This window comes from Coregonus lavaretus, assembly GCF_964263955.1.
Source record: "Coregonus lavaretus genome assembly, chromosome: 2".
NCBI lineage: Eukaryota > Metazoa > Chordata > Actinopteri > Salmoniformes > Salmonidae > Coregonus > Coregonus lavaretus.
In genome coordinates, this window is record NC_139989.1 from 86,608,086 (window position 1) to 86,630,208 (window position 22,123).

The 22,123-nt window shown below is 42.5% G+C and overlaps 3 protein-coding genes and 1 pseudogene across 4 annotated transcripts in view; 3 read left to right on the forward strand and 1 right to left on the reverse strand.

Moving 5' to 3' along the window:
- Positions 1 to 339: 339 nt before the first annotated feature.
- LOC311141336 (NLR family CARD domain-containing protein 3-like) overlaps positions 340 to 22,123 on the forward strand; it is a 109,189-nt gene continuing 87,405 nt past the window's right edge. The window contains exon 1 of the mRNA XM_084176630.1: positions 340 to 430. Within this exon, the coding sequence (XP_084032756.1) occupies positions 363 to 430 (68 nt within the window). The 5' untranslated portion in view covers positions 340 to 362. The remainder of the gene's footprint in view (positions 431 to 22,123) is intronic.
- On the forward strand, positions 751 to 3,279 carry LOC311099562 (NLR family CARD domain-containing protein 3-like; annotated as a pseudogene). Its single transcript has 3 exons — positions 751 to 834; positions 966 to 1,194; positions 1,481 to 3,279. The product of its transcript is annotated as an NLR family CARD domain-containing protein 3-like (transcript).
- On the forward strand, positions 8,260 to 8,840 carry LOC311099572 (stonustoxin subunit beta-like; the record flags this gene model as incomplete). Its single annotated transcript, XM_084140271.1, has 1 exon — positions 8,260 to 8,840. A coding segment is annotated over one exon (549 nt), but the record flags the coding sequence as incomplete, so codon positions are not given.
- On the reverse strand, positions 14,008 to 16,870 carry LOC311099585 (NLR family CARD domain-containing protein 3-like; the record flags this gene model as incomplete). The annotated part of the gene is made up of 4 exons (XM_084140279.1): positions 16,785 to 16,870; positions 16,351 to 16,435; positions 15,993 to 16,221; positions 14,008 to 15,605 (listed from the first exon to the last, which is right to left on the reverse strand). Coding segments are annotated over exons 1-4 (1,980 nt in total), but the record flags the coding sequence as incomplete, so codon positions are not given.

Sequence of the window (22,123 nt, forward strand, 5' to 3'; positions counted from 1 at the left end):
AGTACTACTTATTTCTCTGAGAGTGAGGCAGATATATAGCATTTTGCAAAAAAAAACATTTGTCTCTCTAAAATTAAGCCATTATTTGATCGATTTTAAACAAATAAATGTCTGTTATTGAACAACCCCCTGCCATGATTAGATGGTGAGAAAACACAACCATTTATTTGATAATTTCTTTAAACAATAGAAGCTAATTTACGAACATTCTGAAAATGGATATATAACGTTTTAGAATGAAACTCTTGTTATGTTTCCAAATCTGAGCTCAGAGTAGATGAGAGACGTAATGTTTGTCTCTGTTGTGTTGAAGTCCATTCAAGCAGGAGAGACCAGCCTCCCCTGTACCCAGCTGTGTGTCCATGAAGAGTGTCCAGTCTATGGGTCATCCTATAGTGTTCAGAGAGGGAGACTTTTCTAGTGAACAAAGGTAAGAAGAACTCATGGGTCATGGTCAGTGAGTTAAACAACACTGTCTCTAGTCATTTCTCCTCTCCCATTTTACCATTTATTTTTGTTGTTTTCATAATCCATAGGCTAATCCTTTTTTCCATTTTCATAGTCCTGAAACAATATTAAACAAACACTACATTCCCTCCCTGTGTGTGTGTGTGTGTGTGTGTGTGTGTGTGTGTGTGTGTGTGTGTGTGTGTGTGTGTGTGTGTGTGTGTGTGTGTGTGTGTGTGTGTGTGTGTGTGTGTGTGTGCACTCCCTGGATGAGGAGATGTAATCTGATGTTTTGTCCACAGAAACCAACAGGAGAGATCAGAGTCAGAGATTCTCAGTGGTCAGACTTCCCAGAGTCATCAAACAGACCTGGCCTCCATATTCAGTGTATGTGGTCCTGTTATGTGTACATTTGTTTTTGTTTACCTCAAGTAAATTTGATCTGTAAATCATTCATTCATGTGTTAATGAGAAAGCATTTAGTCTCTTGCTTAACTTATTTACTTGATTTATTTCAGTTGCTTGAAGAGAATATTATGACATTTGTGAAGAACGAGCTGAAGATGTTCAAGAGGATTCTTAGTCCAGAACTCCCAGAAGGCTTTGAGAGTCAGAAGCAGGATAAGGAAGTGGTGAATGCTGAAGATGAGAAGCAGGAGAGCATTGCCAGAGAGGGGGCTCTGAAGATCACACTGCACGTCCTGAGGAAAATGAACCAGAAGGAGCTTGCTGACACACTGGAGAAAAGTAAGAGCTGTCTACCTCATGTTGAATGCTGTTTTAGAACATTTAAAAGCTGTAGCTAAAGTACAGCTAAAGTAGCTGTGTAACTAAGTGATATTGTAGCAGCCTTAACACAACACCTAGTGACCTCATTAAGTAGCAGTAGGGATGTGTTGTGTTGATTAATTTAGACAGAGAGAGAGAGAGAGAGAGACATTTTTATAATTTAAAATTTTATAACAGTCCTAGAATACTGTAGGCATTAAAACTGACGTAATATTAATATCCTCTGTGTTATTTCTTCATTCAGATGAGCTTGCTGTGATTTGCCAACGTGAACTCAAATCTAATCTAAAGAAGAAGTTTCAATGTGTATTTGAGGGGATCGCTAAACAAGGAAACCCAACACTTCTCAATAAGATCTACACAGAGCTCTACATCACAGAGGGTGGAACAGGAGAGGTCAATAATGAACATGAGCTGAGACAGATTGAGACAACAACCAGGAAACAAGCAAGACCAGAGACTGCAGTCAAATGTAACGACATCTTCAAACCCTTAACTGGACAAGACTAACTCATCAGAACTGTGCTGACAAAGGGAGTCGCTGGCATTGGAAAAACAGTCTCTGTGCAGAAGTTTGTTCTGGACTGGGCTGAAGGAAAAGCAAATCAGGATGTCCAATTTGTATTTTCATTCCCTTTTCGGGAGCTGAATTTGATGAACAGGGAAAAACACACTTTGATTGAACTTCTCAATCACTTCTCAAAGGAAACCAAAGAATCAAGAATCTCCAACTACAACAAGTACAAAGTTCTGTTCATCTTTGATGGTCTGGATGAGTGCCGACTGCCCCTAGACTTCCAGAAGAACAAGATGTGTTGTGACGTCACAGAGTCAACCTCAGTGGATGTTCTGCTGACAAATCTCATCAAAGGAAATCTGCTTCCCTCTGCTCTCCTCTGGATAACTACCCGACCTGCAGCAGCCAATAAGATCCCTTCAGGGTGTGTTGACCAGGTGGCAGAGGTACGAGGGTTCAATGACCCACAGAAGGAGGAGTACTTCAGGAAGAGATTCAGTGATGAGGACCTGGCCAGCAGAATCATCTCACACATAAAGACATCAAGGAGCCTCCACATCATGTGCCACATTCCAGTCTTCTGTTGGATTTCTGCAATAGTCCTTGAACACATGTTGAGTACAGACAAGACAGAAGAGATGCCCAAGACTCTGACTGAGATGTACTCACACCTTGTGGAGTTTCATACCAAACAGAAGAATGAAAAGTATCTTGGGAAAGAAGAGACAGGTCCACACTGGAATAAAGAGAGCATTCTGTCACTGGGAAAACTGGCTTTTCAACAGCTTGTGAATGGCAATCTGATTTTCTATGAAGAAGACCTGAAAGAGGCTGGCATTGATGTCAATGAAGCCTCAGTGTACTCAGGATTGTGCACACAGCTCTTTAAAGAGGAATGTGGGCTGTACCAGGACAAGGTGTACTGCTTCGTGCATCTGAGCATTCAGGAGTTTCTGGCTGCTGTATATGTGTTCCTCTCATTCATCAACAACAATGAGAATCTAATGGCCAATCCGCAATCAAAGTCCAGTAACTTTTCTTCGCTGTTCAGACACAAGCCTGAAGTTTCTTTCTACAAGAGTGCTGTGGATAAAGCCTTACAAAGTGAGACAGGAAACCTGGACCTGTTCCTCCGCTTCCTTTTGGGCCTCTCACTGAAGTCCAATCAGAAGCACTTACGAGGTCTACTGACAAAGACAAGAAGCAGCTCACAGAGCCATGAAGAAACAGTCAAGTACATCAAGGAGAAGATCAGGGAGAATCCCTCTCCAGAGAGGTGCATCAATCTGTTCCACTGTCTGAATGAACTGAATGACCATTCTCTAGTGGAGGAGATCCAAAGCTACCTGAGATCAGGAAGTCTCTCAGAAGAAGAACTGTCACCTGCACAGTGGTCAGCTCTGGTCTTTGTGTTGCTGACTTCAGAAAAGGAGCTGGATGTGTTTGACCTGAAGAAATACTCCAGATCAGAGGAAGGTCTTCTGAGGCTGCTGCCAGTGGTCAAAGCCTCCAGAGCTGCTCTGTGAGTACATAAAATGACATTTAAGTACTAATCATCAGGAAGAAATATTCAGTTTAGAGACAAATATGTATTATTGAAAAACATATTGAATCAATGCATTGATCTTCACATTAGTATAACAATATGACCATACAATTCTAGGAGACGGAAGATGAATCTATATGTTGTTTAAGAGAATAAACCAAATGCATCTGCCATTGTCCTTCTACACTACTGGTGTTAAATTAACAGTGTGTTCGTGAAATCATGATGATCTCTTTGCAGAGTGTCATTCTGTGGAGTCACAGAGGAAGGCTGTGCTTCTCTGGTCTCAGCTCTGAAGTCAAACCCCTCACACCTGAGAGAGCTGGATCTGAGTAACAATGACCTGAATGATTCAGGAGTGAAGCTGCTCTCTGCTGGACTGGGGAATCCCCACTGTAAACTGGAGACTCTGAGGTCAGTATTCCTGTATTTGGTCAACAAGTGATAACTGTTCACCTGATCCACATGTGTTTACCAGGCACACATAGTCCACAACATATGTGTTTGGACAGTGAAGCTTACAGTTTTACATTTGGTGCTATGCTCCATCATTTGGGATTTGAGATGGAATGTTTCATATTAGGCAACAGAACAGAATGTCACCTTTTATTTGATGTTAATGGTGAGAGGTTAGCATGTTTTGTTGTAGCCTCTGTAACTTTCTCACTCATTATTATTCATGATTCATTCATGATTTGTCTTAATCTAGGAATCATCAGGATTAATTTAGTAGTGTTTAGAAACCTGTTATCTACTCACTTAGACAGAAAATTACTCCAGTCATCATCCACCATTCAGTTACTATCGGGCAAAACACAACCCAAAACACAACCAAAACAAACTGCAAATGCAACCAACATGTTTGGAACAAAAACTAAACTTTAATGCACTATAAGTGAATTGGTCAGAATACTTATGACTTCTTCAAATAGGGGGACTAGATACATAAAGTGCTTTCATTTCTAAATGGTGAAACAGATATGTATGAAAATACCCTCAAATAAAAGATGACATTATATACTGTCACCTCATATGAAACATTTGATCTCAAATCCAATTTTAAAATGTTAGCTTCACTGTCAAAATAGATATGGTGTGGACTGTATACTCAATACAATCTAAATCTGATACCTCACTGTCTGTCTTTTGACTGATACTGCTTTTTAAACTGCTCTGGTCAGTCTACTCAAATATTTGTAATATACATTTTTCTCTCTACAAGCAATATTATGATAATTTCTAATAAAAATACAATCATTTATGAATAGATATGGCAGGTTTCAGGACACTGATATATCTGAACATGTAAAATGTTGTACAATTACTCACCACCAAAGAATAGCAGTGTGGTTTTAATATGATTTGACTCTTTGCAGGCTGTCAGGCTGTCTAGTCACAGAGGAAGGCTGTGCTTCTCTGGTCTCAGCTCTGAAGTCAAACCCCTCACACCTGAGAGAGCTGGACCTGAGCTACAATCACCCAGGAGACTCAGGAGTCAGACTGCTCTCTGCTGGACTGGAGGATCCACACTGCAGACTGGAGAAACTCAAGTATGTAGAGGGTTTATGTCAATGTTCATATCAGACATGTTGGAGTTATCAGGCTAGTTAAGACAAACATTCTGACCACCACTTGGACTAAGTTATATAAAGACTGTGTGTGTGTGTGTGGGTCCGTGTGTGTGTGTGTCTGTGTGTGCACGTGTATCAGTACACACACTGGACACACACACAAACACACTGGACACACACACACACACACATTGGACACACACTGGACACACACATACTGGACTCACACACACACACACTGGTCACACACACACACACACACACACTCTCACACTGGACACACACACACACACACTCACACTGGACACACACACACACACACAAACACACTAGACACACACACACACACACTGGACACACTGGACACACTGGACAGACACACACACACACACACACTGGATACACACACAAACAGTGGACACACACATTCACTTGACAAACACACACAAACTGGACACAGACACAAACTGGACACAGGCACACACTGGACACACACACACACACACTGGACACACACACACACACACACACACACACTGGACACACACACACTGGACACACACACACACACACACACACACACACACACACAAACAGGACACACACACACACAAACAGGACACACACACACACACACTGGACACACACACACACACACCACACACACACACACACACACACACACACACACTGGACATACACACACACACATAGACAAACATTCTTACCACCGCTTGGACAAAGTTATATGCTGTGTGTGTGTGTGTGTGTGTGTGTGTGTGTGTGTGTGTGTGTGTGTGTGTGTGTGTGTGTGTGTGTGTGTGTGTTTGTGTGTGTGTTTGTGTGAGTTCAGGTGTATCCCTCAATGACTGTCTGTTCTTCTGCTTACCGCTACAGTGTGGAACATGGTGGAGAGAACACAATGAAACCTGGACTTAGAAAATGTGAGTGTTGACTGCTGTGAATAATATGACTAAGAATAAGTCTTAATTCAAGTGAAGTCAAAGTCAAAGACCACCATCATTACTTACTTGGTCATATTAAATATCAGCTGTAGTTCTACAGAAGCACAAATCAGGGACACTGAAGTTTACAAAGAGTTGCTTTGACAATGTGTGTGTCTGTGTATGTGTGTCACGCCCTGGCTCTGGGGACTATTATATGTTGAGCCAGGGTGTTAGTTTCTATGTTTAGTGTTCTATGTTCAGGTTCTAGTTTGTGTGTTTCTATGTTGGCCGGGGTTGTTCCCAATCAGAGGCAACGTGTATCAGATGTTGCTTGTTGTCTCTGATTGGGAACCATACTTAGTCAGCCTGTTTGGCACTTGTCATTTGTGGGATCTTGTTCCGTGTAAGGTTTGTTTTGGTGTTTAACCTTGGACTTCACATATCGTTATCGTTTTGTTGTTTTGTTGCATAGTATAAAGTACACATTAAAAGAATGTACGCATATCACGCTGCGCCTTGGTCCACTCATTATGACGATCGTGACAGAAGATCCCACCAAAACAGGACCAAGCAGCGTGTTCAGGAGCAAAACGCCGGGTAAGGAGCTGGAGAAGTTGGCGATGGCCCAGGTGGGCCAATGGTGGTCCTGGGAGGACATGTTCGCGGGCAAAGGGCCATGGGCAAAAGTTAAAGCCCTGGCGAGAGAGGAGGTACGGCGCCAACAGTGCCGACGTCGGACAGGCGAGAGGCAACCCCAATAAAACATTTTTGGGGGGGGGCACACGGCGTGGACGACGGGGATGCTGGAGGCAGCTACAGGGCGAATCTGCAGAATAGGAGAGGAGGCCACCAGGTTACGGGGGCTATTGGTCATGAGGGAGCAGGAGTTAGTTGGTCAGAGGGAGGAACTACTGGAGGCGATAAGGGAGAAGGAGAGTGTAGAGGCACGGCGAGAGGAACTGAGTAGGCAGCAGAGGGAGCGGAGGTTTATGAGGAAACTCAGTCCCGCTCCTCGCACCAAGCAAGTGGTGTGTGTCACCAGTACGGTCAGGCCCGTTCCTGCTCCCCGCACTAATTTAGTGGTGCGTGTTCCCAGTACGGCCCGACCCGTTCCTGCTCCCCGCACAAGGCCAGTGGTGTGTGTTCCCAGTACGGTCAGGCCCGTTCCTGCTCCCCGCACTAATTTAGTGGTGCGTGTTCACAGTCCGGCCCGGCCCGTTCCTGCTCCCCGCACTAAGTTAGTGGTTCGTGTTCCCAGTACGGCCCAACCCGTTCCTGCTCCCCGCACTAAGTTAGTGGGGCGTGTTCCCGGCCCGGCCTGTTCCTGCCCCTCGCACCAAGCCTGTAGTGCGCGTCGCCAGCCCGGCCCGGCCTGTTCCTGCCCCTCGCACCAAGCCAGTGGTGCGCGTCGCCAGCCCGGCCCGGCCTGTTCCTGCCCCTCGCACCAAGCCAGTGGTGCGCGTCGCCAGCCCGGTCCGGCCTGTTCCTGCTCCCCGCACCAAGCCAGTGGTGCGCGTCGCCAGCCTGGTCCGGCCTGTTCCTGCTCCCCGCACCAGGCCAGTGGTGCGCGTCGTCAGCCCGGTCCGGCCCGTTCCTGCTCCCCGCACCAAGCCAGTGGTGCGCGTCGTCAGTCCGGCACAGCCCGTGCCTGTTCCACCGGTGCCTGGTCCGGCACCGGTCAGCTGCTCCACACCGGAGCCTAAGCAATCCGCTCCACCGATGTCCAGTCCAACTCCAGCCAGCGGGGCCAGACCAGACCAGAAGAGCTACGGGGGGGTAGCTAGAGAGTGGTGGTCACGCCCGGAGCCGGATCCGCCTCCGAGGCGGAATGCCCACCCGGCCCCTCCCCTGTTGGGTTTAGTTGGCGCGGTCGCAGTCCGCGCCTTTGGGGGGGGGGGGGGGGGGTACTGTCACGCCCTGGGACTCTTTATGTTGAGCCAGGGTGTTTAGTTTCTATGTTTAGTGTTCTATGTTCAGGTTCTAGTTTGTGTGTTTCTATATTGGCCAGAGTGGTTCCCAATCAGAGGCAACGAGTGTCAGCTGTTGCTTGTTGTCTCTGATTGGGAACCATACTTAGGCAGCCTGTTTGGCACTTGTCATTTGTGGGATCTTGTTCCGTGTAAGGTTTGTTTTGGTGTTTAACCTTGGACTTCACGTATCGTTATCGTTTTGTTGTTTTGTTGCATTGTATAAAGTACACATTAAAAGAATGTACGCATATCACGCTGCGCCTTGGTCCACTCATTATGACGATCGTGACAATGTGTGTGTGTAATCAATTGGAATAAGTGTGTTTTTTGTATTACCATACAGTATAACATATGATCATTGAACAAATCTCAAGCTACCTAAACTTCTCCTTTTGATACCTAGAAACATCTACATTAAATTAATTAGTGAAAAGTGAGTTAACATTCTAATGTGAATGATGATGATTTCTAATATTGTGTCTGGTTTCATCCATCAGATGTCTGTGATCTCACACTGGACCCAAACACAGTAAACAGACTCCTCTCTCTGTCTGAGGAGAACAGAAAGGTGACATGTAGGAGAGAGGAGCAGCCGTTTCCTGATCACCCAGAGAGATTTAAGGACTGTGGACAGGTGCTGTGTAAAGAGGGTCTGACTGGGCGCTGTTACTGGGAGGTAGAGTGGAGTGGGAGAGGGGCTGTTATAGGAGTGGCATATAAAGGAATCAGCAGGAGAGGAAGGGGTGATGACTGTTGGATTGGATGTAATGACAAGTCCTGGAGTCTGATCTGCTCTGACAACAGTTACTCTGCCTGGCACAATAATAAGTCCACTACCATAGACGTCCCCTCCTCCAGCTCCCACAGAGTAGGAGTGTATCTGGACTGGCCAGCCGGCACTCTGTCCTTCTACAGAGTCTCCTCTGACACACTGACCCACCTGTACACATTCCACTCCACATTCACTGAGCCCCTCTATCCAGGGTTTTGGGTTCATGTTGGCTCCTCAGTGTCCCTGTAAATAATAACCATGGTAACACTGACACACACACACACACACACATACACACACACACACACACACACACACACACACACACACACACACACACACACACACACACACACACACACACACACACACACTAACAGTCAGCATATAACTTTGTGTGTGTCCAGTGTGTGTGTGTCCAGTGAGGGTGTGTGTAACCAGTGTGTGTCCTGTGTGTGTGTGTCCAGTGTGTGTCCAGTGTGTGTGTGTGTCCAGTGTGTGTGTGTGTGTGTGTGTCCCCAGTGTGTGTTTGTGTCCAGTGTGTGTGTGTGTGTGTGTCAAGTGTGTGTGTCCAGTGTGTGTGTGTGTGTCCCGTGTGTGTGTGTCCAGTGTGTGTGTTTGTGTGTGTGTGTGTCCAGCGTGTGTATGTGTGTGTCCAATGTGTGTGTCCAGTGTGTGTGAGTGTTTGTGTAAGTCAGCATATAACTTAGTACAATTGGTGGTAAGAATGTTTGTCTTAACTAGCCTGATAACTCCAACATGTCTGATATGAACATTGACATAAACCCTCTACATACTTGAGTTTCTCCAGTCTGCAGTGTGGATCCTCCAGTCCAGCAGAGAGCAGTCTGACTCCTGAGTCTCCTGGGTGATTGTAGCTCAGGTCCAGCTCTCTCAGGTGTGAGGGGTTTGACTTCAGAGCTGAGACCAGAGAAGCACAGCCTTCCTCTGTGACTCCACAGCCTGACAGCCTGTAAAGACTCAAATCATATTAAAAACACACTGCTATTCTTTGGTGGTGAAAATAGTGGCAGTATATTTTTTCAACATATTCAGATTCATCAGAGTCCTGAAACCTGCCATATCTATTGATATATGTATATATACAGTACCAGTCAAAAGGTTGAACACACCTACTCATTCAAGTTTTTGTTTTTTTAAAGCTATTTTTTACATTGTAGAATAATAGTGAAGACATCAAAACTATGACATAACACATATGGAATCATGTAGTAACCAAAAAAGTGTTAAACAAATCCAAATATATTTGAGATTTTAGATTTTTCAAATAGCCACCCTTTGACTTGATGACAGGTTTGCACACTCTTGGCATTCTCTCAACCAGCTTCATAATGTAGTCACCTGGAATATATTTCAATTAACAGGTGTGCTTTCTTAAAAGTTAATTTGTTGAATTTATTTCCTTCTTAATGCGTTTGAGCCAATCAGTTGTGTTGTGACAAGGTAGGGGGGTACACAGAAGATAGCCCTATTTGGTAAAAGACCAAGTCCATATTATAGCAATAACAGCTCAAATAAGCAAAGAGAAACGACAGTCCATCATTACTTTAAGACATGACGGTCAGTCAATACGGAACATTTCAAGAACTTTTAAAGTTTCTTCAAGTGCAGTCGCAAAAAATATCAAGCGCTATGATGAAACTGGCTCTCATGAGGACCACCACAGGAATGGAAGACCCAAAGTTACCTCTGCTGCAGAGGATAAGTTCATTAGAGTTACCAGCCTCAGAAATTGCAGCCCAAATAAATGCTTCACAGAGTTCAAGTCAGAGACACATCTCTACATCAACTGTTCAGAGGGGACTGTGTGAATCAGGCCATCATGGTCGAATTGCTGCAAAAAACTCACAACTAAAGAACACCAATAATAATAAGAGACCTGCTTGGGCCAAGAAACACGAGCAATGGACATTACACCTTTGGTCTGGAGTCCAAATTGGAGAGTTTTGGTTCCAACCGCCGTGTCTTTGTGAGAAGCGGTGTGGGTGAATGGATGATCTCCGCATGTGTGCCTGGTAAACTATGTGTGCCTGGTATACACATGTGGATCTGGTGAACATTTATCACTTGTTGACCAACTACAGGAATACTGACCTCAGAGTCTCCAGTTTACAGTGGGGATTCCCCAGTCCAGCAGAGAGCAGCTTCACTCCTGAATCCTTCAGGTCATTGTTACTCAGATCCAGCTCTCTCAGGTGTGAGGGGTTTGACCTCAGAGCTGAGACCAGAGAATCACAGCCTTCCTCTGTGACTCCACAGCCTGACAGCCTGTAAAGAGTCAAATCATATTAAAACCACACTGCTATTCTTTGGTGGTGAAAATAGTGGCAGTATATTTTTTCTACATAGTCAGATTCATCAGAGTCCTGAAACCTGCCATATCTATTGATATATGTATATATACAGTACCAGTCAAAAGGTTGAACACACCTACTCATTCAAGTTTTTGTTTTTTTAAAGCTATTTTTTACATTGTAGAATAATAGTGAAGACGTCAAAACTATGAAATAACACATATGGAATCATGTAGTAACCAAAAAAGTGTTAAACAAATCAAAATATATTTGATATTTGAGATTTTTCAAATAGCCACCCTTTGCCTTGATGACAGGTTTGCACACTCTTGGCATTCTCTCAACCAGCTTCATAAGGTAGTCACCTGGAATGCATTTCAATTAACAGGTGTGCCTTCTTAAAAGTTAATTTGTTGAATTTATTTCCTTCTTAATGCGTTTGAGCCAATCAGTTGTGTTGTGACAAGGTAGGGGGGTATACAGAAGATAGCACTATTTGGTAAAAGACCAAGTCCATATTATAGCAATAACAGCTCAAATAAGCAAAGAGAAACAACAGTCCATCATTACTTTAAGACATGACGGTCAGTCAATACGGAACATTTCAAGAACTTTTAAAGTTTCTTCAAGTGCAGTCGCAAAAAATATCAAGCGCTTTGATGAAACTGGCTCTCATGAGGACCACCACAGGAATGGAAGACCCAGAGTTACCTCTGCTGCAGAGGATAAGTTCATTAGAGTTACCAGCCTCAGAAATTGCAGACCAAATAAATGCTTCACAGAGTTCAAGTCAGAGACACATCTCTACATCAACTGTTCAGAGGGGACTGTGTGAATCAGGCCTTCATGGTCGAATTGCTGCAAAAAACTCACAACTAAAGGACACCAATAATAATAAGAGACCTGCTTGGGCCAAGAAACACGAGCAATGGACATTACACCTTTGGTCTGGAGTCCAAATTGGAGATTTTTGGTTCCAACCGCCGTGTCTTTTTGAGAAGCGGTGTGGGTGAATGGATGATTTCCGCATGTGTAGTTCCCACCGTAAAGCATGGAGGAGGAGGTGTTATGGTGTAGGGGTGCTTTGCTGGTGACACTGTCTGTGATGTATTTAGAATTCAAGGCACACTAAACCAGCATGGCTAGCACAGCATTCTGCAGCGATACGCCATCCCATCTGGTTTGAGCTTAGTGGGACTGTCATTTGTTTTTTAACAGGACAATGACGCAACACAATTCCAGGCTGTGCAAGGGCTATTTGACCAAGAAAGAGAGTGATTGAGTGCTGCATCAGATGACCTGGCCTCCACAATCCCCCGACCTCAACCCAATTGAGATGGTTTGGTATGAGTTGGACCGCAGAGTGAAGGAAAAGCAACTAACAAGTGCTCAGCATATGTGGGAACTCCTTCAGGAATGTTGGAAAAGCATTCCAGGTGAAATTGGTTGAGAGAATACCAAGAGTGTGCAAAGCTGTCATCAAGACAAAGGGTGGCTATTTGAAGAATTTCAAATAAAAAATATATTTTCACTTTTTTGGTTACTACATGATTCCATATGTGTTATTTCATAGCTTTAATGTCTTATAGTAAAATAGTAAAAATAAAGAAAACCCTTGAATAATGTCCAAACTTTTGACAGGTAATATATATATATATATATATATATATATATATATATATATATATATGAATTAATGTATTATAATTAACAGTAGATAACATGTTTCTAAACACTACTAAATTAATCATTGTGTGTGTGTATGTGTCCCGTGTATGTGTCCAGTGTGTGTGTGTGTGTGGTGTGTGTGTGTCCAGTGTGTGTGTGTCCAGTGTGTGTGTGTGTGTGTGTGTGTGTGTGTGTCTGTGTGTGTGTGTCCAGTGTGTGTGTGTGTGTGTGTGTGTCCAGTGTGTGTGTGTTCATTGAGGAATACTGACCTCAGAGTCTCCAGTTTACAGTGGGGATTCCCCAGTCTATCTGAGAGCAGCTTCATTCCTGAATCCTTCAGGTCATTGTTACTCAGATCCAGCTCTCTCAGGTGTGAGGGGTTTGACTTCAGAGCTGAGACCAGAGAAGCACAGCCTTCCTCTGTGAATAGACAGCCTGACAGCCTGCAAAGAGTCAAATCATATTAAAACCACACTAATATTCGTTGGTGTTGAGTGATTTTCTTTCTAAGTGAGTAGATAACATGTTTCTAAATACTACTAAAGTAATCCTGATGATGACATGATTGAGAATAATCATGAATGAGAAAGTTACAGAGGCTACAACAAAATATGCTAACCTCTCACCATTACCTTCAAATAACAGGCAACATTCTGTAATGTCACTTAATATGAAACTTTCTATCTCAAATCCAAAATGCTGGAGCATAGCACCAAATGTAAAACTGTAAGCTTCACTGTCCAAACACATATGGTGTGGACTATGTGTACCTGGTAAACACATGTGGATATGGTGAACAGTTATCACTTGTTGACCAACTACAGGAATACTGACTTCAGAGTCTCCAGTTTACAGTGGGGATTCCCCAGTCCAGCAGAGAGCAGCTTCACTCCTGAATCCTTCAGGACATTGTTACTCAGATCCAGCTCTCTCAGGTGTGAGGGGTTTGACTTCAGAGCTGAGACCAGAGAAGCACAGCCTTCCTCTGTGACTCCACAGCCTGACAGCCTGACAAAGAGATCATCATGATTTCAAAAACACACTGTTAATTTAACACCAGTAGTGTAGAAGGACAATGGCAGATGCATTTGGTTTATTCTCTTAAACAACATATAGATTCATCTTCCATCTCCTAGAATTGCATGGTCATATTTTTATACAAATGTGAACACCAATGCACTGATTCAGTAAGTTTTTCAATTTAATATTATATATTATATACATATTATAATACATGTTTTTCTCTAAACGTAATATTTATTCCTGATGATTAGTACTTAAATATAATTGTATTTACTCACAGAGCAGCTCTGGAGGCTTTGACCACTGGCAGCAGCCTCAGAAGACCTTCCTCTGATCTGGAGTATTTCTTTGGGTCAAACACATCCAGCTCCTTTTCTGAAGTCAGCAACACAAAGACCAGAGCTGACCACTGTGCAGGTGACAGTTCTTCTTTTGAGAGACTTCCTGAACTCAGGTAGCTTTGCATCTCCTCCACTAGAGAATGGTCATTCAGTTCATTCAGACAGTGGAACAGATTGATGCACCTCTCTGGAGAGGGATTCTCCCTGATCTTCTCCTTGATATACTTGACTGTTTCTTCATGGCTCTGTGAGCTGCTTCTTGTCTTTGTCAGTAGACCTCGTAAGTGCTTCTGATTGGACTCCAGTGAGAGGCCCAGAAGGAAGCGGAGGAACAGGTCCAGGTTTCCTGTCTCACTTTGTAAGGCTTTATCCACAGCACTCTTGTAGACAGTAACTTCAGTAACTTGAGGTTCGGCCATTAGATTCTCATTGTTGTTGATGAATGAGAGGAACACATATACAGCAGCCAGAAACTCCTGAATGCTCAGATGCACGAAGCAGTACACCTTGTCCTGGTACAGCCCACATTCCTCTTTAAAGAGCTGTGTGCACAATCCTGAGTACACTGAGGCTTCATTGACATCAATGCCAGCCTCTTTCAGGTCTTCTTCATAGAAAATCAGATTGCCATTCACAAGCTGTTGAAAAGCCAGTTTTCCCAGTGACAGAATGCTCTCTTTATTCCAGTGTGGAGCTGTCTCTTCTTTCCCAAGATACTTTTCATTCTTCTGTTTGGTATGAAACTCCACAAGGTGTGTGTACATCTCAGTGAGTGTTTTTGGCATCTCTTCTCTCTTATGTTTCAGCATGTGTTCAAGGACTATTGCAGAAATCCAACAGAAGACTGGAATGTGGCACATGATGTGGAGGCTCCTTGATGTCTTTATGTGTGAGATGATTCTGCTGGCCAGGTCCTCATCACTGAATCTCTTCCTGAAATACTCCTCCTTCTGTGGGTCATTGAACCCTCGTACCTCTGTCACCTGGTGAACACACCCTGAAGGGATTTTATTGGCTGCTGCAGGTCGGGTAGTTATCCAGAGGAGAGCAGAGGGAAGCAGATTTCCCTTGATGAGATTTGTCAGCAGAACATCCACTGAGGTTGACTCTGTGACGTCACAACAGATCTTGTTCTTCTGGAAGTCTAGGGGCAGTCGGCATTCATCCAGACCATCAAAGATGAACAGAACTTTGTACTTGTCGTAGTTGGAGATTCTTGATTCTTTGGTTTCCATTGAGAAGTGATTGAGAAGTTCAATGAAAGTGTGTTTTTCCTCTTTCATCAAATTCAGCTCCCGAAAAGGGATTGAAAATACAAATTGGACATCCTGATTTGCTTTTCCTTTAGCCCAGTCCAGAATGAACTTCTGCACAGAGACTGTTTTTCCAATGCCAGCGACTCCCTTTGTCAGCACAGTTCTGATAAGTTTGTCTTGTCCAGTTAAGGGTTTGAAGATGTCGTTACATTTGATTGCAGTCTCTGGTCTTGCTTGTTTCCTGGTTGTTGTCTCAATCTGTCTCAGCTCATGTTCATTATTGACCTCTCCTGTTCCACCCTCTGTGATGTAGAGCTCTGTGTAGATCTTATTGAGAAGTGTTGGGTTTCCTTGTTTAGTGATCCCCTCAAATACACATTGAAACTTCTTCTTTAGATTAGATTTGAGTTCACGTTGAAGAATCACAGCACGCTCATCTGAATCTAGAAATAACACAGAGGATATTAATATTACATCTGTTTTAATGCCTACAGTATTCTAAGACTGTCTTATAAAGATTAAATTATAATCATTTATTCTCTTGTCTGTATAAATCTGTAAATGTTTTCATAATGCATTAAACACTGGTGTGACTGATTTATATCATTATTGGTATTATTGATGGCATTAATAATGTTGTCTCTCTCTCTCTCTCTCCTCTGTCTAAATTAATCAACACAACACCTCCCTGCTGCTACTTGATGAGGTCACTAGGTGTTGTGTTAAGGCTGCTACAATATCATTGAGTTACACAGCTACTTTAGCTGTACTTTAGCTACAGCTTTAAAATGTTCTAAAACAGCATTCAACATGAGGCAGACAGCTCTTACTTTTCTCCAGTGTGTCAGCAAGCTCCTTCTGGTTCATTTTCCTCAGGACGTGCAGTGTGATCTTCAGAGCCCCCTCTCTGGCACTGCTCTCCTGCTTCTCATCTTCAGCATCCACCACTTCCTTATCCTGCTTCTGACTCTCAAAGCCTTCTGGGAGTTCTGGACTAAGAATCCTCTTGAACATCTTCAGCTCGTTCTTCACAAATGTCATAATATTCTCTTCAAGCAACTGAAATAAATCAAGTAAATCAGTTAAGCAAGAGACTAAATGCTTTCTCATTAACACATGAATGAATGATTGACAGATCAACTTTACTTGAGGTAAACAAAAACAAATGTACATAACAGGACCACATACACTGAATATGGAGGCCAGGTCTGTTTGATGACTCTGGGAAGACTGACCACTGAGAATCTCTGACTCTGATCTCTCCTGTTGGTTTCTGTGGACAAAACATCAGATTACATCTCCTCATCCAGGGAGTACACACACACACACACACACACACACACACACACACACACACACACACACACACACACACACACACACACACACACACACACACACACACACACACACACACACACACACACACATACACACACACACACACACACAGGGAGGGAATGTTGTGTTAGTTTAATATTGATTCAGGGCTATGAAAATGGAAAAAATGATTAGCCTATGGATTATGAAAACAACAATATTAAATGGGAAAATGGGAGAGGAGAAATGACTAGAGACAGTGTTGTTTAACTCACTGACCATGACCCATGAGTTCTTCTTACCTTTGTTCAGTAGAAAAGTCTCCCTCTCTAAACCTCATAGGTAGATTCATAGACTTGTCACTCTTCATGGACACACAGCTGGGTACAGGAGAGGCTGGTCTCTCCTGCTTGATTGGGCTTCAACATAACAGAGACAAACATTACGTCTCTCATCTACTCTGAGCTCAGATGGAGAAACAAGAGTTTCATTCCAAAACGCTATATATCAATTTTCAGAAATGCTGGTAAATTATATAATTTTATTGTTTAAAGAAATGATGAAAGAGATTGGTGTGTTTTTTCACTATCTAATCATGGCATGGGATTGTTCAATGACAGACATGTATTTGTTTAAAATCTATCACTTGATGGTTTCATTTCAGACAGACAAATAATCATGTTTTTTTGCAAAATGCTATATATCTGCCTCACTCTCAGAGAAATAAGTAGTACTGCTAGGTTTTACACAGTAATAATATATATCTGCCTCACTATCAGAGAAATAAGTAGTACTGCTAGGTTTTACGCAGTAATAATATATATCTGCCTCACTATCAGAGAAATAAGTAGTACTGCTAGGTTTTACGCAGTAATAATATATATCTGCCTCACTCTCAGAGAAATAAGTAGTACTGCTAGGTTTTACACAGTATTAATATATCTGCCTCACTCTCAGATAAATAAGTAGTACTGCTAGGTTTTACACAGTAATAATATATATCTGCCTCACTATCAGATAAATAAGTAGTACTGCTGGGTTTTACACAGTCAAATGTAACAAATAACTACATTGTTTAACAAAAATCTGTCCAAATGTACAAAATTCAATACAGTAATATGAGATCTGTACGTAAAACATTACATTATAGTCATTTAGCAGATGTTCTTATACAAAAGCATCTTAAGGCTATCTAGTTTATTGATAGAACATTCGTAGGAACATTGTTAAATCTCTGAGCTGGTTCAAAAAACCGTTGTTATTAACGTTGCACTTGAAAACGCTCATATCTATAGAACTCTGTAGAACTCTGTAGAACTCTGTAGAACTCTATAGAAATCTGTAGAACTCTATAGAACTCTATAGAACTCTGTACAACTCTGTATAACTCTGTAGAACTCTGTAGAACTCTATAGAACTCTGTAGAACTCTATAGAACTCTGTAGAACTCTATAGAACTATGTAGAACTCTGTAGAACTCTGTAGAACTCTGTAGAACTCTGTAGAACTCTGTAGAACTTTGTAGAACTCTGTAGAACAGCGTCGGTAGATGTAGAAAGTTGTGAATCGTTAGAAACTTTTATTTTTTCATGCGTCACTTTAAACACAGAAGATCTAAGCATAGAATCACATGGTTTATCCATCTCTCTGTGATGCTGGTTTAAACCCCCTGGTTCCGCTCTAGGTTTCTTCCTAGGTTCCTGCCTTTCTAGGGAGTTTTTCCTAGCCACCGTGCTTCTACATCTGCATTGCTTGCTCTTTGGGGTGTTAGACTGGGTTTCTATATAAGCACTTTGTGACAACTGCTGATGTAAAAAATGTCTTCTGGGAAGGCATATGAAGCACTGCTAACGCAAGAGGAACGACTGAAAAAGCATTTAACAGATTACTGTGATGTTTATTATTACTCTATAGGTTATTTACTCCTAAAAGCTTGTGCCGTCAGCGGCAGCGAGTACTCTGCCTTCTAGCACAAGCGAGGGGCATGTTGAGGTACATTTGCTTACCGGGAGGGTTACATGATGTAATTTATTGGCCGGCTGGAAGACGCACTCTTGTCTTATCTATTCCGAGGTTATAATGCATGTATACTAGGGTTGAGGTTGGAGCATCTGACTAGTGATTATTTACCCGGGGTTCAACACCTGCTATAGTCACTATTTAATTGCTCTTCCAAAAGCATCACAGGCCTAATACGAGATATATAGCTAACTAAAGTAATGAGTGACCATTTTAGACATGGGACATATAGTATTTGGTTGCATGCTATTTTATGTCAATCATATTGCTGCTTGTAGCCTATAACTGATGCTTCATGGTCTTCTGCTGCCATCTATTGGAAATATTTAGCATTACAAGTTATTAATTTACGTACGGACATTAGTGAGGCAGCTGAAAAATAAAGTCTATTTTTCTTGTTAATTCCTTTGATCAGTCTCAAACCTGCCCCACCTATCCCATGGCAATTGCTGGACTTTCACACAGAGGTTACTAGGTCACCCAATTCAAACCATATTAGAAAAATAACACAAATGTGTCTAAGTGTTCTGCCTTGCAATAATAAATATCATAAAATAACTAATTTAAAAAAACAACAACAGCAAAACGCTTAGACAGGTTTTGAGTAACAAAATAATACTATAATTGTATTTACTAAGTTAATATTATATCCAAAATAGTTTAGAAAGGTGTTCTAGGCTACCCTACCCTAGAATTAGGGTTACGGTTAATGCTAAAATAGGTTATACCTAGGGTTAGAGTTTCTGTATAGCACTTTGTGACATCTGCTGGTGTAAAAAGAGCTTTATAAATACATTTGATTGATTGTTAGGTTTAGGGTTTATATGGCAAAAAACAGTATGGGTTTATGGCACTCTTGCTCCTCCTTGTGGCCGTATGTGGGTACTACATAACTCATTCATGACATTTACATTTTTTTTTAGTCACGGGTCTCCCGGTCGCGGCCGGCTACAACAGTCTGGATTCGAACCAAGATCTCTAGTGGCCTTAGACCACTGCGGGAGACCTGACACTTCATGACACTTGCTAGGCTTGCTCGGCTTAGGCTCATAATCTGAGGTAGCAACTGCGTCTGATCTACAAATCCATTCGCTAGACCACCCGATTAGACAACAATCACCCCATTATACCCATTTGGTTTGCAACTCAGTGAACCTGCGCAGCATTCGCTCAATTTGATGCCTATGAACGAAGATTTCGATGCATATCAAATTACCCAGCAGCCATTTAGAAACCACAAGCCGTCAAAAAAAAAGGTTATTTCTTAATTAAAAAATGTCTTCTGGCTGTTTAAAATCAGCCACATCTTGAAAAAGAGGACAGGGACTTGCGTTTTGTTTAGATTGTACACTTTTTTCTTAAAACAAATATGGCTAACCATGACCAGAAAATGTTTAATGTTTGATGGATATCCGCCAGCCATCGCCTCCTTGACCGTGTCTCACCTCACTATTGGTGACCACAACATGTACGCAGGTGAACAGTGTGCGCGCTCACCAAGTAGCCTTCACCTTGTTAATAATAAGTTACCTGAGGTAAACCTACAGGGTTAACGCTCACGAAGTAGCCGTAACCTTGTTAATAATAAGTTACCTGAGGTAAACCTACAGGGTTAATGCTCACCAAGTAGCCGTAACCTTGGTAATAATAAGTTACCTGAGGTAAACCTACAGGGTTAACGCTCACCAAGTAGCCATAACCTTGTTAATAATAAGTTACCTGAGGTAAACCTACAGGGTTAGCGCTCACCAAGTAGCCATAACCTTGTTAATAATAAGTTACCTGAGGTAAACCTACAGGGTTAGCGCTCACCAAGTAGCCGTAACCTTGTTAATAATAAGTTACCTGAGGTAAACATACAGGGTTAACGCTCACCAAGTAGCCGTAACCTTGTTAATAATAAGTTACCTGAGGTAAACCTACAGGGTTAATGCTCACCAAGTAGCCGTAACCTTGGTAATAATAAGTTACCTGAGGTAAACCTACAGGGTTAATGCTCACCAAGTAGCCATAACCTTGTTAATAATAAGTTACCTGAGGTAAACCTACAGGGTTAGCGCTCACCAAGTAGCCGTAACCTTGTTAATAATAAGTTACCTGAGGTAAACCTACAGGGTTAACGCAGGCAGGTCTCATTGATAACAATAGTGAAGCTGGCATTGTGACGCAGAACAATGGGCTGGGAATAGAATGTTCTGAAGTCGAGTCGGTGTCACGGAGCTCAATATAACTAATAGGAGCTGGTAGGGTCAAAAATGCCCAAACATAAGGCTTGTTTTTTCGCGATTACTTCATAACCAGGGACAGAAGGTAATAATATGAAATTGGGCTCCATGGCGGATGCAATGAACTAATTTTATCAAAAATAAACGTTGTAAAAAATGTCACTTGAGGCGCCCCGAAAATAATATTCAAAAGTTCAGTCCTTGGACACAGAGGGGTTAATAAATACTAAAGTTACCGTCCATCTAGTGAAGAGAGGAGAACCGGACAGAGGGAGCGTAGGCCAGCATCCGTCAACGAGAGAGGGAGAAGCCCTTCACGGTATTTAACAGGTGGAAGAAACAACCAGGGAGCTCCATCGGTCCACAAGAAATGCACAAGAAATGCAGGCAGCCGGTGATGATGTAGTGGTAGCTAGGATAACTAGGATGCTGCTGGTAAAGAGTAGCTAGCTTAGCTAGCTGTACCGACTAGCTTGGCTAACTAGCAGGTCGTTCGTCTGTCCCTCGAGGATGATGACGAATCCGGTGAACCACAAGATGAAACAATGATAGCGAGTGAAAAGGATCTGGCTACACTCATACGGTCCCTGACCATTACGCAAAAAAAGCTAATTGAACAATAAACTTCGGCGTCTCAACACTGTAACGAACTCCGTCGTTATTCCCCAACATCACCTCAGTCCACTCAGCGCGTAACTGGACAATATGCTTGGCGCCAAACCGTACGTGGACGCGGACAGTTCTGTACGGGGACGCGGACAGTTCCAGAATGCGGACATGAGCACTGCAACACAATAAACTAAACCGTCTTTACAGTGGCTTACATTAGTAATATTCTTTTATTTATTTTTTATATGTAAAACAAACATTCAAAGTTTTTTTATAACAATATTTTGAGATCTGGGCCCATATCCACAAAGTATCTCAGAGTAGAAAATTGGTCGTATAAGTGCTGAGAATTAAGACATTTACTCTTATGGGTATAAATCAATGCATAGCATTTTGTCTTCGGTTTGGCATATTAACTCATGCTTATTTCTGAAGAGAAACTCAGGTTTTTGCCCAGCGCCTAAGGAGTTGGAGCTGTGGCAGGAGTTGGACCTATGGCAGAAAGGTGGCTGGTTTAAATCACGGGCCGGGCGCTGGAAATAACGGGCAGGCTTGATCTGACCACTGGAGGGCTGCTGGGTTCACATCCTCAAAACATTCACCTTTCGTTGATCAGAACTCTAGAGGTTCTTCTTCACTGAACCCAAAAATATATCTAACTTTTAGTGGTTCAATATATTAATGAAGTGATAGAAGCCTTTTTGGTTCTATAAGGAACCTTATTTTCTAAGTGTATAATAAACACGATTTTCTTTTGATTATTTAATTACCTACATCATGTTATTTCA